Raw genomic sequence first — 20,544 nt, 5'->3', positions numbered from 1 at the left:
AAAAAAAAAAAAAAAGGAAGAAGAAGGAGAAGGAGAAGAGGAAGAGGAAGCGGAAGCGGAAGCGGAAGAGGAAGAGGAAGCGGAAGAGGAAGAGGAAGCGGAGGAAGAAGAAGAAGAAGAAGAAGAAGAAGAAGAACAACAACAACAACAACAACAACAACAACAACAACAACAACAACAACTGCTTGGGGGCTGGTGACATGGCTCAGAAGTTAAGAACGCTAGATGCTCTTCCAGAGGTCCTGAGTTCAATTCTCAGCAACCACATGGTGGCTCACATCCATCTATAAAGGGTCTGATGCCCTCTTCTGGCATGTAGGTATACATGCAGACAGAGCACTCCTACACTACTACATTAAAAAAAAGAAGAAGAAAATAAATAAATAAAACAAAAGAAAAGAAGGGCCAGGCAGTGGTGGCAAATGCCTTTAATCCCAACACTTGGGAGGCAGAGGCAGGCAGATCTCTGAGTTTGAGGCCAGCCTGGTCTACAGAGTGAGTTCCAGGACAGCCAGGGCTACATAGAGAAACCCTGTCTCAAAAAAACAAAACAAAACAAAAAAAACAAAAAAGAAAGAACAGGAGGAGGAGGAGGAGGAAAAGGAAGAAGAGGAGGAAGAGGAAGAGGAGGAGGAAAAAGAGGAGCAAGAGGAGGAGGGAGAGGAAGAGGAGGAGGAAGAGGAAGAGGAAGAGGAGGAAATACTCAGAAGTTTAGTGTGGTGCCCATTACTTTAATCCCAGAACCTGGGAAACAAAGCAGGCAGATTTCTGAGTGTGAGGTGAGGTCAGCTTATTCTACAGAGTTATGTTCCTGGACAGAGAAACCTTTCTCAAAAAATCCAAAACCAGAAAAAAAAAAAAAAAAAGAAAAAGAGCCAGGTGGTAGTGGTGCATATCTTAGTTCGGGAGGCAGAGGCTGGCAGATCTCTGTGATATTGAGGCCAGCCAGATCTACAGAGCAAGTTCAGAACTCAAGGATAAAATATAAATAGATCAAACAAGTAATGAATATGAAAAAAATTAAAAAAACAAAACAAAAATCTGGAAAGTAACATGCAGGATACCATGAAAGGGCCAAACCTTCCAAATCATAGGACTTCATAGATGATGGAGAAGAATCCCAGGTCAATGGCACAGACCAGATCTTCATCAAGATCACAGGAGAAAATGTCCACTAACCAAGGAAAGACACACCCATACAGAGACAAGAAGCATACAAAACACCAAATAAATAAGACTAGAAAAGAAAATCCTCATAGAATATTATAGCTAAAACACTAAGTGCACAGAACAAAACAAGGAAGTGTGTTGAAAACTGCTGCAGGGTGGGGTGAGGGAGATCATGTCAAGTGTAAAAGAAAACCCATGAGTCACAGTGGTGGCACATGCCTTTAATCCCAGCACTTGGGAGGCAGAGGCAGGTGGATTTCTGAGTTCGAGGCCAGACTGGTCTACAGAGTGAGTTCCAGGATAGCCAGGGCTATACAGAGAAACCCTGTCTTGAAGAAAAAAAAAGAAAAAGAGTCACAGCTTACTTCCTAGAAACTGTAAAAGCTAGAAGAGACTGGCTTCTAAATGCACCCCAAGTTCTAAAAGGCCACACTACCAGCCTAGACTATGATACCTAGCAAAACTGTCTGCCATAGTCCAAGTAGTAAGAGAAACTTTCCGTGAGCCAAACAGGCTAAAACAATTCCTATCCAGAGACCAGCCCTAAATAAAACCTCAAAAACAAAACTTCAGAATATAGAGACGGATAAGCATAACTGAGACATGGTAGAAAAGAAAAAAAGAAGCTATAATTATGGAAACACAAAGAAATACTTAGAACATGGATGGCAACAATAATAACACCACCACAATGCACCACCACAATGACTGCAATCAGCATACGCTTCTCAACAATAACTTTAAATATTAATGACACCCATTATCCAACCAAAAGACCTGCTGAATGGGTCAAGATACCAAATCCATCTGTCTGTTGTCTACAAGAAACTCAGCTTTCCCTTAAAAGATAAACACCACTTTAAAATGAAAGGATGGGGAAAAGTCCTCCAATCTAATGAGACCAGGAAATGATAAGGAATTGCTCTCTTAGTATATAATAAAACAAATATTATTTGTTTTAGTAACAACAGCTTGGGGGCTGGAGAGATGGCTCAGTGATTAAGAGTACTGACTAGTCTTCCAGAGGTCCTGAGTTCAATTCTCAGCAACCACATGGTGGCTCACAACCATCTGTAACGGGGATCCAATGCCCTCTTCTGGTGTGTCTTAAGACAGCGACAGTATACTTATTTTCATGAAATAAATAAATAAAAATTGTTGAGAGGGTATGAGGAAAAGGGAACCCCATTAATTATTAGTGATATTGCAAACTGGTATGGCCACTCTGAAAATAAATGTGGCTAGAAGTAAATCTACCATTTGACCCATCTATGCCACTTCTTAGCATAGGGCCAGAGGAATTGACATCCTTATCCCACAGACATTTGCTCTGCTGTGTTCACCACAATAGCTAAGAAATGGAAACAATCTAAACGTCTTTCAACTGATGAATGGGTAATGAAAAGGTGGTCCATACACACAATGGAGTACTATTCTGCTGTGGGAAAAATGAAATCTGGAAATAAATGGACAGAACTAGGAAAGATCCTATTGAGTAAAGTAATCAGGACTCAGAGATATGTCTGATGTTCCTCTCATCTGTGGCTCCTAACTCCAAAGCTTCAGATGTGAGTACATAACGTGAAGTAACTGCAGGAGCCATTGAAATAAAAAAAGGACCAGGGTGGGTTTTATTAAGGAGGGAGGAAGGAGTGAGGCCCATACAGAAAGAGAGGGAAGGAGGAAGATAAAAGAACAATATAGATTTCAGGAAAAGCCATAAAAAAATCATACTATTTTTAATCCAAAATTACACTTAATACATATAAGTCCATATATAGTATAGATATGTAGATATAAATATAGGTATAGATATAGTTTAAATAAAACTTTCCCAACTGGGCTGACAATGCTCTACTAAAACCCATAGAATATCCAACAAAACCCTCAATACCAGGCATAAAAAGCTCCTAGACTCCCAAAACATTAATTACATGGTGTTTTGTTACCTTAGGCTGCTCCCTCGAAGTCAAAAATTAAGTCCCTGTTGCTGAAGACACCAAGCACCCAAGACGCTGAGGATCCAAGCTGGAACTGAACTGAAAGCCTTCTCCCTGAGGACTAGCTTGACTGACACAAGAAGGCAGGCCTTATGCAAGCTTCCAAGGGAGATGCCAGGCAGTGGTGGTGCAGGGTTTTAATCCCAGCACTTGGGAGACAGAGGTAGGCGGATCTCTGTGAGTTGGAAGACAGCTTGGTCTACAGAGTGACTTCTAGGACAGCCAGGGCTACACAGAGAATCCTTTTATCAGAAAATTTAAATAAAAATAAAAAAGTTCCAAGGAAAAGAAGCAGTAGTCCTACCAAGCTGTGATGACTATGAACTACAGAAATGACCAGCCAAGAACAGCAACTCTTAGTACAGTAGTGGCATCCATATCTTGGTGGTATCCAATCAAGTCTAATTGAACTTAAGGTCCCTCTATTGATTTTTTTAACTTCTGGGAAGGAACATATGTGGTTTGTAGAAAGCCAGTAATTTGATATCTTTTAAAAAAATATTATGGGCTGGAGAGATGGCTCAGCAGTTAAGAGCACTGACTACTCTTCAGAATGTCCTGAGTTCAAATCCCAGCAACCACATGGTGGCTCACAACCATCCCTAATGAGATCTGATGCCTTCTTCTGGAGTGTCTGAAAACAGGTACAGTGTATTTACATATAATAAATAAATCTTTAAAAAAAATTTTTTTTTCGAGACAGGGTTTCTCTATTGTACCCCTGGCTGTCCTGGAATTCACTCCATAGACCAGGCTGGCCTCGATCTCAGAAATCCACCTCCCTCTGCCTCCCAAGTGCTGGGATTAAAGGCATGCGCCACCACTGCCCGGCAAAAATTATTTTCTTACACATTAAATCCTGACTGAAGTTTTCCCTCCCTCTACTCTTCCCAATCCCCTCTCTTCCAGATCCATTCCTCCTCCTCTTCCTCCTCTCCTTCCTCCTCCTCTTCTTCCTCTTCCTCCTCTCCTTCCTCCTCTCCTTCCTCCTCTTCCTCCTCCCCTTCCTCTTCCTCCTCTTCCTCTTCTTCCTCCTCATCTCCTTCCCCCTCCTCCTCCCCCCCCTCCATTTCCCTTCAGAAAAGAACAGGCCTACCGGGGGGTATCAACAGAACATGGTTTAACACGTTACAAGAAGACTAGGCACATCCCTTCATATCAAGGATGTTTGGGTGAGGCAACCCAGTAGGAGGCAAAGGGTCCCAAGAGCAGATGAATGAGTCAGACGTCTGTCACCCCAACTGTTAGGAGTACCACAAGAATACCAAGTTACACAGCTAGAACATACATGTAGAGGACCTAGCTCAGACCTATACAGTGTCCATGTTTGTCACTTCAGTTTCCCTGAGCCCCTATGAGCCCTGCTTAGTTGGTTCTGTGGGCCATGTTCTCATGGTATCCTCAACCCCTCTGTCTCCTATGATCCTTGCCCCATCCCTTCTGGGGGTTTCCCTGAGCTCTGCTTAATATTTGCTGTAGGTCTCTGCATCTGCTCCCATCAGTTGCTGGATGATGCCTCTCTGATGGCAATTGGGTTAGTTACCAATCAATGAATATAGCAGAATATCGTTAGGAATTATCTCAGCGATGTGTTTTGGGTTTGCTTTTCTTTCTTTTTTTTTTTCTTTTGTTTGTCAGTCGATTTTGGATCTATCCTAGGTCTCTGAGCAATCCCAACCTCTGGTTCCTGGCCATCCGGGCACAGTTAGGTGTGGGCTCCCTCTTGTGGTGACATGGGCTGCAAGTTGGCCACTCCCACATGTTCTGCACCACCGTTCCCTAGAACGTGTTTCAGGGCAGGACAAATTGTATTGAAGGTTTTGTGGCTGTGTTGGTGTCCCAGTCCCACTACCGGAAGCCTTGCCTGGTTACAGAAGATGGCTGGTTCAGGCTCTGTGTCCCCATTACCAGGAGTCTTCGCTAGGATCACCCTTGTAGGTTCCAGGGGTTTCTACATCACTGCCAAATGCCCCCAAATTCCAGTTATCCCTCCCCAGTACCCTCTCCCTCAGTCCACCTCTCCCTCCCTCCCTCTCTCCCACTCTCTCTGATTCCTCAGGTTTTCATCCTCCCCTTCCCCCAGTCTGTTCACAGAATCTATTTTCCCTTCCCAGGAGATGCATAGGACCAAACCCCCTTGGCCCCTCTTATTACCTTACCTCTCAGGGCCTGTGGTTTATAACAGGGTTATCTTTTACTAACATGTAATTCCTGCTTATATCTGAGGGCATACCATGTTTGTCTTTCTGGGTCTGGATTAGCTCACTCAGGATAATTGTTTTTCTAGTTCTATCCATTTGCCTACAAATTCCATGGTGTGATTTTTTTAAACAGCTGAATAATACTCCATTGTGTAAATGTACCACATTTTCTTTCTTTTTAAAAAAGATCTTATTTGCCAGGCAGTGGTGGCGCACGCCTTTGATCCCAGCACTTGGGAGGCAGAGGCAGGCAGATTTCTGAGTTTGAGGCCAGCCTGGTCTACAGAGTGAGTTCCAGGACAGCCAGAGACACAGAGAAACCCTGTCTCAGAAAACCAAAAAAAAAAAAAAAAGATCTTATTTATTTTATGTATGTGAGTACACCATCACTCTCCTCAGACACACCAGAAGACGACATTGGATTCCATTACAGCATTACAGGTGGTTGTGAGCCACCATGTGGTTGCTGGGAATTGAACTCAGGACCTCTGGAAGAGCAGCCAGTGCTGCTAACCGTTGAGCCATCTCTCCAGCCCGTACCACATTTCCTTTATTCATTCTAATGTTGAGAGACATCTAGTTTGTTTCCAGTTTCTGGCTCTGATGAACAAAGTTGCTATGGACACAGTTGAGCAATTGTCCTTGTGGTAGGATGGCGTGTCCTTTGGGCAGTAATTTGATCTCTTAAGACCCAGATGCAAGAAATTTCCTAAATTAAAACATTGGGTGCAGCAGAGACAGGCAGTCCCCTGGGAAGGAAATAAGCAGCAACATTTTGATCATGTATACTGTCTTATGAACCTCCCATGTCCCCAGTCTTAGACCAGAAGTATTATCACATATCTTTACTTGATAAACCCACTTTGTCTTAACTCTTTTTGTGTGTGTGTGTTGATGATGATGATGATGATGATGCATAGTCAAGGATCTGACTTTATCTGAGGGGAGGTCCCGGTGACAGTGAGGGTGGTACTGTCAACAGACAGAATTGACAAGGTCTAGAATCACACAGAGAGAGAGAGAGAAAGAGAGAGGAGAGAGGAGAGAGAGAGAGAGAGAGAGAGAGAGAGAGAGAGAGAGAGAGCAGCCATTCAACACACCTGTGAAGGATTCTCTGGACTAGGCTAATTGACAGACTCATTCTAAACTTGGACAGTCTAGATATTGGCCCAAACATAAGAGAGTCCCCAGGGATTTGCATTCAGTTTGCTTGCCTTTTCACGTGCTGGTGAGTTACCTAGTGCCTCTACCATTGTTGATCTAGCTGCCTCTGGCCTCTTTCACGGAAATCAGAACCCAGATTCTTCCCGTGGACTAATGACGAGTAGTGGCTCTCCAGGGATCCGTAAAGCTTTTGGCGTCTTATTGGACTGCTGAGGCACATAACTTCCAGCACTGCGCAACTACCAGGACAGCCATTGTTGGACCACTCAAGACTGTGCTGTGCAAACCAATCTAAAATTAAAACAAAAACCCAAACTTTTTAATATCTATTCATTCCATCTATTGTGTTCTATTGAACCCCAATCCAGTCTTTTAACAAGGAACTTTCCAGGCTCTGGCAGCACTGCTGGGCTGTGTCTCCCACAGCTATTGACAACATTGTTTACTAATATAACTGTCAGCAGAGGGAGGAAGCAGTGTGTTACGGATGTGGTCCAGGGTATAAAGCAATCCTCCTTGCTTAGCCACCCAAATGATGGAAAAACAGGTATGTGACACCAATCCCAGTTTGGCTGCAGAAATCTTTAGCCTTAAAAGATAATCCTGACAACAGAGCGAAACAAACCACCTCCTCCAGGAATATAAAGAGGTTTTAAGAAGTCTGTCTTGCTGGGTGGTGGTGGCGCACCCCTTTAATCCCAGCACTTGGGAGGCAGAGGCAGGTAGATTTCTGAGTTCGAGGCCAGCCTGGTCTACAGAGTGAGTTCCAGGACAGCCAGGGCTACACAAAGAAACCTTATTTCGAAAAAAAACAAAAAAGAAAAAAAAAAGAAGTCTGTCTTATTCCTTCATAGTCCCACTACCTTTATCTGAAGTCATGATGTTCCTTTTGTTTAGAGGCAGTGTGTCTACTTACCTTGTTCCTTAGTAGTGTGTACATATATTCAGAAGGGGTTGGCTTTCAGAAATGGTTCCTTGGAACCTTGGTGTCACGTCCCTCACTTCTCAAGAGGAAGGGGTAAAAGAAAAAAAGTCATCAATATGCAAAACCTGTCACCAGATGCCTTATTCTGACCCAACTGCCAGACCTCCCTGGTCTGCCTGGCTGCTCAAGCGTTCAGCGGATTCTCAGGCACCACCTCCAGGTGTCGTCAGTACAGAGATGGGAGGGAGGGAGGAGAGGAGGGTGAGCTCACCCTAGAAACCAAAAGGCAGATGGTGAGGCCATGCGCGTCTGCGCAGCAGCAGGAGGACTTGCAGCGGGCGGTGGAAGTTTATCAAACCAGAGAAGCATTTCTTTGCCTTCTGTAAAAGGCGCCTCTGTCAGGGTTGTGTACAGCTCCAGGGCAGCAAGGGATTTCATGTGTCAAGCGTCTTTCCCAATTCATTTTCTCAGTCTCTCAAGCTGAAGCTCAGAGCCCTTTGGGGAGCACTTTGTTCATCCTATCTATCTTTCTGAAGGTATCGGCCCAGCGGGTACTAAGGTGTGGGAATGGGGACAGTAGCTCGTCCTGCCCTGCGTCGCCATGCCTCGGCTGGCACCACCACGGGCTCGGCAGGGATCGCGCATGCTCCGTGCGAGGGGGCGGGGCTCCAGCCCCCGGAAGCGTTCTCTCCCAGGCCGCATTTCTTTCCTGTGCGAGGCCGGGCTAAGGCTCCTGTCGTCTCTGGTCCTGCCTCTGGGTGAGTAGCGGGTTCCCGCGGGGCCGGGCCAGGTGCTTCCCCCATCCCTCCCGGCTCCCCAGGGCCTGACGCTCACCTGGGGAGACCAGCCCGACAGTCACCTGTCCCCACGCCGGTCACACTTGAGCGCCGCCCCGGATCCAGCGGATTAACCTCCAAGGGCGTCCGGGGCCTCGCCTTGGCGCCCGGCCCGGCGCGAGCCCTCAGGTCTCAGCGCTGGCGGGAGACTCCGGCCGCCCGCAAGGACATCTCTTGTAGGCGGCCTGGTCATTGGAGGATTCGGGGCGCTCCGGGCGACCTCAGGTCCTGAGGCTTGTAAGAAGGCGGCTGGAAGGAGCCGGTCCGCTCGTGCCGGCCCTGCTCCTCCCTCTTTGTGCAGAGGCGGGGGTGTTTCTTCGGTGCTGGCCATGCTTTCAGAGAAGATGCTGATGTTAATAATGACCTGCCGTCTCTGCGAAGCCTGGCAGGAATTCATTGTCACAGGCTGCGTCTGCAGGGCCTTGATAGGCACAGAGCTGGGACTTGGAGTTGAGAGACCATTTGTAGAACACTGCAATGACTTAGGAAGTACTGCGGTGTAAACGTTAGTAAAGTTGCTCAGAGATAGGGTATCCACACTGAAACCAGAGCTTAAAATGAAAGGATTTAAAAATGATATTCGTTTAAAGGTTATCCTGAATTACACTGGTCTTGTGGTGTTTCTTAGTTGTATACAGCAATGTGTATCTTTCGTTAAAATTAGTGTTTATGCAGAATTGAAATACATTGTCCACATTTGCAGCTATTTTGCAGATATATTAGTGCTTTATGAATGATAGATGGGTATGTATCTCATCTGTGGAGACTGTATAAAATATTTCCATTCACTGTCTACAAAGCAGAATGTTTCAGTTTCATTTTAGGATTTTGAAGTCACTTAAAGGAGATAGAGGAGCAGTAGTCTTTTATTTGTATGGGTTTTTTTGGTGATGGTTTTTTTGTTTTTTTGTTTTGAGATAAGGTTTCTCTGAGTAGCCCTGGCTATCCTGGAACTCTGAAGATCAGGCTGGTCTCCAGTTTAGAGACCTGCTTGCCTCAACCTCCCAGGTGCCGAGATTAAAGGCGTCAGCCACCATCACCAGTCAGTTTTTTGAGTTCTTTATATATTCTGGATATTAATCCTCTGTCACTCAGTTGGTAAAGATATCCTCCCAATGTGTGGGCTACCTCTTCACTCAAATTTAACTGCTGCTACCACCACCAGCCTCTGTCCAGACTCGGAGTAGTCTTAAATCTGCCTTGAGTCAATGTTAACATTGGAGTAGGAAGACAAATAAGAGAAAGATTTGTCTGCTGGTGGTTTTTTGATAGGATTAAAAAATTATTACTGTCACCAGGTATGGTGACACGCAGCTTTAATCCCAGCACTTGGGAGGTGGGGGCAAGTGGTTCTCTGAGTTTGATTGAGGACAGCCATGTCTGCAGAGTGAGTTCTAGGACATCCAGGACTACGCGGAGAAACCTCATCTCCATAAACAAAACCAAAAAACTGTCTTGATGACTTTATGGAAATATGCTTTAGGAATAGCCCATAGCCCTGATTTATCTTGTAATTCAGTGACTGCCCAGTAGATGGCAATTTCAACATGCCAACTTAAACTCTTGAATAATCTTGAACCCTATGTAGCGCAGGTTAGCCTTGACCTTTAACCTTGGCCCTTCAGTCTTCCTAATAGTCTAATGAGTGCTGGAGATTCACAGGCTGGTGCCACTGTACCCAGCTCTGACTGAAACCAATAAACCAAACATTTTATTCAATGTTTAAGTCAATGTCATGACTTTTCACAGATTGTTAAATTTTTCAAGTCCTTTGAGAAGTTGATTATCATGCATCCTATTTTTTGAAATCCATGCAAATGGATAGTACTATTGATACTTAGCCATACTGTGAATTGTTACATGAGGCAATAATCATTTGGTGGCTAAATCAGTTCCTTTTTTTTTTTTTTTTTTTTTTTTTTTTTTTTTTTTTTTTTTTTGGAATTAATCTAACTGCACTGTACTTTTGTGTAATTATATAGTAGCCATTATATATCAAATATAGTAGGTTCTCTTTTGTGGATGTTCTTCAAGTTCTTATTGAATTACTTATCATCCTAGACCAAAGTTTCTTTATCCAGAATGAGTGCTTGCAGTTAGTTGTTTAAAAAGCTGTGGTATGAATGGCTCCTAGTAGCCGAGGAGTATGAACACTGACTTGTAAATGCTTTACAAGTCTGACAGTGCTGTTGGATGGCTGAAAGAATTGGGAGGTTTTTTTCGACTTCACAACTGTAAACAAATGTTAGAGCTATTCCAGAGAAGCCAGTGAGAAGTATTTTAACTCAGCTACTGCTGAGTAGTAAGAAAAGTAACTATTTCAGAAGTAAAAGGAACATGGATATTAGTCAGTGTAAAACCCACTCAGCACCTACCTGGGCAGTCTAGATTCTGATTTATTTGTTTCTAGGTGAGTTAATATTGTATGAGTATTGTTTTCTTATCCTCCTTTCCCCCAGCACTTGCCAAGGCTTAATGACACTGTTAGATACTGATACCTATCTTCTAAAATGCGATGTCACATTACTCCTGAAAGGTCGTTTTTTTGTGAAAGTGTTGCCTTTGACACTGGAGCGAATTCCTGCTGTAAACTGTTTGTTGTAGTTGCTCAGGGATGTGTCATATGTAAGAGCAGTCACATCACCTCCTTTTACCCTGTTCCTGAGTTGTTTAGGGTCTCTTGTAGCCCAAGCTGTTTTAACTGTGTACTCCAGACAAGCTTCTGGCACACAGCAGTCTATCTTAGCCTCCTGGGTACAGGGATTACATGCGTGAGCCCCATGTGCAAATCCTCCTTTCGTTTTCATGTCACATGTAATCTGTCCATACCCTCCCTTGTTTCTCCTTCCCTGTAGACCAGTGCTTCTCACCTTTTAATATAGTTCCTCATGTTGAGGTGACCTCCCGCAACCATAAAATTACTTTGTTGCTACTTTATAACTGTAATTTTGCTAAGAGAACATGCAGCATTTGTCTTTCTGATCCTGCTTTAATTACCATAATGATTTCCAGTTTTCAGTAATTTTCCTGAAAATGATTGATTTTTTTATAGCTCTCCAAAATCCCATTGTGCATCACATTTTCTCTAAATATTTATCTGTTGATGGACATCTAGGCTAATTCTATATCTTGGCTATTAGGAATAGTGTAGCAAAAAGCATGGTTGTGGGAGCTGGAGAGATGGCTCAGCGGTTAGGAGCACTGACTGCTTTTCCAAAGGTCCTGAGTTCAAATCCTAGTAACCACATGGTGTTCACAACCATCCGTAATGAGATCTGATGCACTCTTCTGTTGTGTCTGAGGACAGCTACAGTATACTCACATGTAACAATAAATAAATCTTCTTTTTTAAAAAAAAGCATGGTTGTGTAAGTATCTCTCTGGGATGCTGAATTACAGTTCTTTGGGTTCGTGGTATATAATTCATCTCCATAGTGACTTTTGTAGTGACTGCAGCAGCTCTCATACCCACTAGTATTATATAAATATTTTTCCTGCTTCCTCATATCCTCACTGGCATTATTTGTTTTATTGATGTTAACCTACTGGCTGGTTTTGTGTGTCAACTTGACACAGGCTGGAGTTATCACAGAAAAAGGAGCATCATTTGCGGAAATGCCTCTGTGAGATCCAGTTGTAAGGCATTTTCTCAATTAGTGATCAAGAGGGGAGGGCCCATTGTGGGTGGTGCCATCCCTGGGCTGGTAGTCTTATAAGAGAGCAAGCTGAGCAAGGCAGAGGAAGCAAGCCAGTAAGTAACATCCCTCCATGGTCTCTGCATCAGCTCCTGCTTCTTGACCTGCTTGAGTTCCAGTCCTGACTTCCTTTGGTGATGAATAGCAGTGTGGAAGTGTAAGCTGAATAAACCCTTTCCTCCCCAACTTGCTTCTTGGTCATGATGCTTTGTGCATGAATAGAAACCCTGGCCGGGCAGTGGTGGCACACACCTTTAATCCCAGCACTTGGGAGGCAGAGGCAGGCAGATTTCTGAGTTCGAGGCCAGCCTAGTCTACAGAGTGAGTTCCAGGACAGCCAGAGCTATACAGAGAAACCCTGTCTTGAAAAACCAAACCAAAAAAAAAGAAACCCTGACTAAGACAGATAAATATCAAAACAGTTTTAATTTGCATTTCTTTGTAGACTAAAAATGGTAAACACTTCCAAATATTTATTGCCCATATGTATTTATTCCCTTGAGAACTGTCTATTCAACTCATTAGACTATTTATCATTTAGTGATTGGGTGGTGTGTGTGTGTTTTAAGTTTTTAAATGTATTACAGACTATAGTTATTAACCATTTGTCAGATGTATAGTTTGCAGGTTTTTTTTTTTTTTTGCAAATACTTTAACCCCAGCCTCTCCCTCCCCTGCCCTACCTAACCAAGCCCAGAATCTTAAACTTGCTAGACTAAATTCCAAGTCCTTCAATATGTACATAAATGTACGTAATTTTCTTGGTTTGAGGTTCTGAGTTTAATTCCCAGCAACCACATGGTGGCTCACAACCATCTGTAATGGGATCTGATGCCCTCTTCTGGTGTATCTGAAGACAGCTACAGTGGATTTATATACATAAAGTAATAAAATATTTAAAAAAAAAAAAGAAAGTGCATACTTAAATTTTAACAGGTTTTGAAAAACCTGAAACATTCATATGGGAGACAAATGAGTCTATTCATAGTTTGATTTTCACTCTCAAATCACTTGGTATTTATTATACATAATAGGAAATACTTTTTAATCTAGTATTAGTAAAGGATTTTCTTGTTAGCCTCTTTTTCTGCAGTTGGATTAACATTAAAAATCATTGTCTTCCAGGTTCTTTAAACATACTTAAAAGCTAACCTGGAACTCACTCTGTAGACCAGGCTGGCCTCGAACTCAGAAATCCACCTGCCTCTGCCTCCCAGTGCTGGGATTAAAGGTGTGCGCCACCACCGCCCAGCTGTGCTGTACTTTTTAATAAGTGTTTATATATAAATGTATCTAACCTTCTTCAGTTTCTAAGGAAGGCTTTTAATGTGTTTGTTTACTTAACATAAGGTTTTCCTTCAAATGAGATACTTCTTAAACAATAGGCAATGTTTTATTTTGACCAAAAGTTAGTTTCTTTTACTTAGGTCAGCTTGCTTTTTCTCCCAATTTTAACAAATACAGTTATTTCCCACTGACTTTTCTCTGTGTTTTTTTAAGGTTAACAATCAAGATGGTACATGCTGAAGCCTTTTCTCGTCCATTGAGTCGGAATGAAGTTGTCGGTTTAATTTTCCGTTTAACGATATTTGGTGCAGTAACATACTTCACTATTAAATGGATGGTAGATGCGATTGACCCCACCAGGAAGCAGAAGGTAGAAGCTCAGAAACAGGTATGAGAATGACAGGTGTGAAGGTCATGCTTCCTCTACCAGCAGAGACTCCTTGCCCAAGCTAAGATTATAAATGTGAAACTTGTGTGACGATTCATTGCTGGGTCTTTTCAATATCAATCCTTAAAATCTTTCTTTTACTCTGTAAATGAATATTAGAAGAAAAATGATGAATGAAAATATAGAGGTTTTTGTTGTTTTGTTTTTGTCTGCATTGCATTTGTCTAATTCTAACACAAGAATCAGAGCCCTATTTGTGCATACTTTCTTTGTAGACCAGGCTGGCCTTGAACTCAGAGGTCCACCTGCCCTGTCCAGCATTGGTTTTTAAAATGCTCGTTATGTACCTGAATGTAACAGTGTAACTCCTCACCATCCTTCATCCATCCTCTTCCCCACACCCTCAAATCATGGAAATAAGTTTAACTCTCAGGTCAGAACTTGATAAATTCTCATCATTTTAGCCTTTTTCCTGGTAACAGGGTTTCTCCCTCTCCCTCTCCCTCTCCTCTCCCTCTCCCTCTCCCTTTCCTCTCCCTCTCCCTCTCTCTCTCTCGCTCTAAACCATTGAGCTATCTCCCTCTCCCTGTCCCTCTCCCCCCTCTCTGTATGTGTGTGTATGTATGTGTTTGTTTTTAAAGACTTGGTTTTTTGAGGCAGGGTTTCTCTGTGTGGCCATGGCTGTCCTGAAACTCATCATTCTGTAGGACAGGCTGGCCTTGAACTCAGAGATCTGCCTGTCTCTGCCTCCAAAGTGCTGGGATTAAAAGGCGTGTTCCACCACTGCCCGGCTGGACTTTTACTCTTAATATCACGTATTGTCTGGGTCTGATGAAGAGCCTGAGAGCAAGTGTTACCTCATGATAGCCCCTTTCCTGCTTTCTTTTGGGCCTTCCACTTTCTCCTCTTCTACTCAGGCAAAAATACCACTATTTTAAGACCTACTTAATTTAAAACAACAGTACTGTATATAGAAGAAAAGATGGAAACCATGAAAGGGCAGTGCATGGTGTAAAGGATAAGAAACAACATGGAGCTGTTAGCATAGGTCATTTCCCTCTTTCTTCGTCCCGCCTTCCCCTATAGTCCCTGTCATCATTTTCTGTCCAGAGATGCCCAGCTCATTTGAGGCTCACCTTCTAAAAGACCATTGATAAGAAAGTGAGATTGTCATTGAGGGTTAAAAGATAAGACCGTATATAAGTTGGTTTTTGCCCAGGCATTTTTCCTTTTCTGTTAAAGCAGCCTAGAGGTAGAAGCTTACTTCATGGTGTCAAGATTGGATAACTTGTCCATGAGGCATGTTATTTTGGAGGTATTTATAAGGTAGTTTTTTATGTTGTATTTATTAATCATGTCCTGCTCTCTCCTAAACGAGAAACATTAGTTCTTCAGGACTGGGCCTTTCCCATTAGAGAAACCAGGGTTTAAACTCCAGTAATTGGACATTTGGTTATATAACCTTGGCAGCTAATAACAGTGGTGACTTCTCAGGCTTAGACAGGATATCTGCTTCCCCAGAACTGAATGTACAGGTGCTTGTGAGCCACCATGTGGGTGCTGGAGGTCAAACCTGGGTCATCTGAAAGAGCAGTCACTGCTCTTAATGACTGAGCCATCTCTTTAACTCCTCTTTTTATGTTTTCTGTTACTCTTTGAACATAACCTGAAGCTATAAATGAAACTGTTATTGTAGGAGAGAGACATGGTAAATGATTGTGTTATTTTCTGTTTCTATAAATTTAAAAATTTATTATGTGTGTGAACGAACACCCCCACACACCCTTGAAGTAGAGATGTGGTAGACATCAGAGAAGAACCTGTGGTAGTCCTCTCCCTCTGTCATGTGGGTTCTGGTGATAAAGCTCAGGTCTCCAGGCATTAGGCTTTACAGCATGCTCAATTACCTGCTGATCCATCTCACTAGTTCTCTCTCTCTCTTTCTCTCTCTCTCTCTCTCTTTCTCTCTCTCTCTCTCTCTCTCTCTCTCTCGTGTGTGTGTGTGTGTGTGTGTGTGTGTATGAAATTACATATATTGAGAAAGGCTATTTTTTTTTAAATTTATTAATTTTTTTTATGTGAGTACATCACTGTTGCTGTCTTCAGACACACCAGAAGAGGATATCAGATCTCATTACAGACGGTTGTAAGCCACCATGTGGTTGCTGGGAATTGAACTCAGGACCTCTGAAAGAGCAGTCATTGCTCTTAACCATTGAGCTGTCTCCCAGCCCAAGGCTATTATTAGAGACAGTTGTGAAATACAATAGTATTTTCAGGGCAACTAGCTAATAAGGAAAAACTCAGGGATTTTCAGTTTCAGTACTCTGCATTTTAGGCCTGGTAATTCTTTGAGATGTGGGCAAGGGCTTCTTGTGTGTCTTATAAAATGGATGTTGATAGTAGCATGCCATCTTCACATTCAGGTGTGACAGCCAAGCATTTTTGACATTGCCAAATGTCCCCTGGGAGGTAAAATACCACTTGTTGAAATCCACTGGTTTTGAGTCTTGCTTGTACAAGACATACAGGGGAGAATTTTAACCAGCGCTAAAATAGATACCTTAAATGGCTGACACAAAAGCTTTATTTACAGTGATGAAAGAGAAGGTATGCATGTTCAAGAGGTAAAGGAATCTAGAAAAAAACACTTTATCCATTGACAAAAATCCTACAGTGAGTAAGTAAATTGGTCTATTGTGTGACTGCCTGGTGTTGTTCAGGAAATAACATGTTTCTCCTTATGAGCCACGTCTGTTTATAAACACAGGCTCTATAATAGGAATTCCTCATAGCTATATCCCTGAGAAACAACAAAATCTTATACAGTCAAAAGGATTTTAGGAAAATAAAAGTGAAAAAGTTGGAAGCCTTTTTTAAACATGGTTTAACAGAGCACCTCAGTTCTAAAATGTTCACTTAATTGAAATTTCAGTCTGTAGGTGTAGAGTGATGTAGAGATGAAGACCAGTGATGAGAAACTCCATGTTACATGGAGAAATGAAATGTGTATGGTGATCAGAATATAAGGTGCAGAGTGGGTGGCTTCAATTCAGCTCCTGTCCCTTCCATTGGCTAACTTTTTACCTAGAGAAAATTATTATTACTAATATTTTTACATTTAATGTGTGTGTGTGTGTGTGTGTGTGTGTGTGTGTCTACTCACCACTGCCATGTTACACATGTGGAGGTCAGAGGACACCTTGGAGGAATCACATCTCGTGACCTCAGATTGCTAAGCCTGGGGGCAAGAACACTTGCTTGCTGAGCTGTTTTACCAGTGCATGCTAAGTTACGTAATCTTGCTAAACTTTGTCGTGTTCATCATGATAAGAAAAAAAAAATCATACCTACTTCCTGAAATCTGAGTTCATTCATTTACTGTGTTTTGGCTTGTTTACAAAATCAGGATATGTCCAACATTGTTTCAATTTTATCTGAAATATGTTTTAGAATTTTTTTGTTTTTGTTTTTGTTTTTCGAGACAGGGTTTCTCTGTGTAGCCCTGGCTGTCCTGGAACTCACTCTGTAGACCAGGCTGGCCTCGAACTCAGAAATCCGCCTGCCTCTGCCTCCCAAGTGCTGGGATTAAAGGCGTGTGCCGCCACCACCGCCAGGCTAGATTCTTTATTAAGGAAACAAACTTCATTGTCCAATGTTTTCGATTATTAATTCAATGGGCTTTTATTACCTATAATTGTAATCAGTAATCCTACTAAGAAAGAAAAGAAACTACTCCCGGGTCTTTTGGGGGCCAACTGAACTTACTGATCTTTTCAGTCATGGGTCCTATTCTCTCTCTTTCTCTTTCTCTCTCTCCCCCTTTTACTCCCCCACGCCCCCTTCATTTTGAGACTGGTCTCATGTAGCCTGAGATGAACTTGAACTTGCTCAGTAGCTGAGGAGGACCTTTAACCCTTCTGCTTCTGCTTCTACCATGGGAGCGCATGTCCACCTCTCACCCAACTTCTGCCTCCATCATGGGATTACATGACTACCTCAAACTCAACTTCTGTCTCCACTGTGGGATTACATGTCCACCTCGAACTCATCTTCAGCGTCCAAGTGCTGAGATGCTTCCTGTCCCCCAAGCCTGCTCAGCCTTCCTTTATCAAAAGCTGATTAAATAGTATTGGTTTCAGTAGAGTGGATCCTCAGTTTTTTTTTTGAAACCACAGTTCACAAGGAGCCTAGAGTGTCCTTGGAAAAGTCTTACATCTTGCTGTTCATTGCTGTTCAGACTTACTTGTTTTGAAATGTCACTGTTTGAATATCAGAACAAAGGTTCTTGTCTTTTCCTCTTTCTAGGCGGAAAAACTGATGAAGCAAATTGGTGTGAAAAATGTGAAGCTTTCAGAATATGAAATGAGTATTGCTGCTCATCTAGTAGACCCTCTAAATATGCATGTGCGTATCTCTAATCTTACCTTTTTTTGTTTTGTTTTGTTTTGTTTGTTTTTCCGAGACAGGGTTTCTCTGTGTAGTCCTGGCTGTCCTGGAACTCACTCTGTAGACCAGGCTGGCCTCGAACTCAGAAATCCGCCTGCCTCTGCCTCCCAAGTGCTGGGATTATAGGCGTGTGCCACCACCGCCCGGCTAATCTTACCTTTTTTAACCTTTACCTTTTTTGGGATGGGGCCTGTCTGGCAGTCTGTGTCAAAAGATCTGGAAGACCATGACTAATGTTAGTGGGTCTCTAGGAGTCAGGAGGGACTCAGCATGATTGCAGGCACAGATGTGATTCATTGCACTAAGTATGTACAAGATAGCAGCAATAGAAAGAGAAATGGAACAGAGCCTAGAGAAAGTCAGGCTCACTTTCTAAGAGTGCTTTCTAGCAGCTATCACAAGACTGTATTCAGTACTGCATCACATGACTGTGTGTGCAGTGTTTCCACCAGATAGATGACTGGAGACACAATCTAGTGTTTTCATAGGATGGGACCTATGCATGCAGACTTCTTTTCCACGTGTGTGTCAAAACTATATTCCTACAGGAAAAAGAGTTATTCTCCATAAGCCATATTGCTAATGCTGTTTAAGCACAGTGAGCTGTTCTTGTCAAGGGATGGTAGGAAATTTCCCCAAATCTAAGTTTCTAGATAGTAGTAATAGTAGGATGAGCTTGTTAAAGATACTGTCTCATGTCTGCTGTGGTACCTCTGCACACTTAGGTGTGAGATGAGAGCAGTACATGATACTGTTTTAAGTCATAAGGCCTTTTATTGTAGGATTTAATCTAGATTTTTTTTTCTTTTGGTGTGGGTATGCATTGCTGGGGGTTGAATTTAGAGCCTCACAAACCTCAGTAAGTAGTTCTAACCACAAGCTGTATACCAAGACTTCCCTGTGATTTATTTTATTTTTATGTCTTTATATATTTACTTTTATGTTCATTACTATTCTCTTTACATGTCTATCTGTGTACCACATGCTTGCCTAATGCCCTTGGAGGGCAGAAACTGTCAGATACTCTGGAGTTGGAGTTATAGATGGTTTTGAACTGTCATGTGGATTTCTGGAAATTGAACTGCATCTTCTGAGAGATTAGCCATTGTTCTTAACTGCTGAGCCATCTCTCCAGCACAATTTTACTCCCATTTATTTATTTATTTATTTATTTGATATTTTCTTTATTCACATTTCAAATGATATCTCCTTCCCCAGTTTCCCCTCCGGAAAAAACAAAAACAAAAACAAAAAACCCTATTCCTTCCCCCTCTCCCCCTACTCCCATTTATTTTTAAAAGTAAAGTTCAGAAGATTTTTATTTTTGGGTATAACATTTAAGAAAGCCTCACTCAATCCAAGATTATGAATGAGTTTAATCTCTTATAATTAGGTCCCTAACAGTAGGTCCTTTTGTGACAGGCTTCTGATGGAGCCTGATGGAAGGGCTGTAACTTAGGTGGGATAGAAAATGTCATAGAGTTTATTAATTTAGTTACTCTTATGAGAAGTTTTTACTTGTTATCTACAGCTTTAACCTTTTATACATGTGTAATTATTAGATTATAAAGTGATTTGCCACTGGGTGTCTTATGTATAAGTTGTGAAATTCATGTTGACTTTAACTTTTGCCAGGTTACTTGGAGTGATATAGCAGGGTTAGATGATGTCATCACAGATCTGAAAGACACAGTCATCTTACCTATCAAGAAGAAGCATTTGTTTGAGAACTCCAGACTTCTGCAGCCTCCAAAAGGTATGCTTAGTATATGTATTTGCCTAAGCATTAAGAGGTTAAGAAACCACTAAGTTTCCTTTGCTTTAGGAACGATTTTCCATGAAATCCGATTCTTAGAATGGCAAGATTCAATGAATTGTTTCATGAAGAGCTTTTTTTTTCCCTGAGACATAAAGAAGTTTAAAATATTTACTCATTCTTCTACTTCTGAAATTTTGGCGAATTCCATTGTACAATAATTCTTTTATTTGAAATGCTTGTCTGCCGGGTGGTGATGGCGCAGGCCTTTAATCCCAGCACTTGGGAGGCAGAGGCAGGCAGATTTCTGAGTTTGAGGCCAGCCTGGTCTACAGAATGAGTTCCAGGACAGCCAAGGCTACACAGAGAAACCCTGTCTCAAAAAAAAAGAAAAAAAAAGAAATGCTTGTCGACCTCATACAAGTAAGTTGAAATTTGGAAAATTAGGTCTAAAAATATTTTTTTTAAAGGTTTATTTATTTATTATATGTAAGTACACTGTAGCTGTCGTCAGGCACCCCAGAAGGAGGCGGCAGATCTTATTACAGATGGTTGCGAGCCACCATGTGATTGCTGAGATTTGAACTCAGGACCTTCAGCAGAGCAGTCAGTGCTCTTAACCACTGAGCCATCTTTCCAGCCCCTAAAAACATTTTTTTTTTTTTTTTTTTTT

General features: G+C 42.2%; 1 protein-coding gene across 2 annotated transcripts in view; it reads left to right on the top strand.

The window, feature by feature from the left end:
- Nucleotides 1-20,544, top strand: part of Atad1 (ATPase family AAA domain containing 1) — a 63,686-nt gene that overhangs the window by 14,813 nt on the left and 28,329 nt on the right. The window contains exons 1-4 of one of the 2 annotated variants that reach the window (XM_031390105.1): nt 8,113-8,218; nt 13,492-13,666; nt 17,975-18,073; nt 19,751-19,871. In XM_031390105.1, the coding sequence (XP_031245965.1) occupies nt 13,505-13,666; nt 17,975-18,073; nt 19,751-19,871 (382 nt within the window). In that variant the 5' untranslated portion in view covers nt 8,113-8,218; nt 13,492-13,504. Of the gene's footprint in view, nt 1-8,112; nt 8,219-13,491; nt 13,667-17,974; nt 18,074-19,750; nt 19,872-20,544 lie in introns of those variants that run through there. The other variant, XM_031390106.1, reaches the window with a different exon arrangement.

This window comes from Mastomys coucha, unplaced genomic scaffold, assembly GCF_008632895.1.
Source record: "Mastomys coucha isolate ucsf_1 unplaced genomic scaffold, UCSF_Mcou_1 pScaffold21, whole genome shotgun sequence".
In the NCBI taxonomy this organism is placed as follows: domain Eukaryota; kingdom Metazoa; phylum Chordata; class Mammalia; order Rodentia; family Muridae; genus Mastomys; species Mastomys coucha.
The sequence above is the reverse complement of the archived record's forward strand: the minus strand, read 5'-3'. Positions and strand labels throughout refer to the sequence as shown.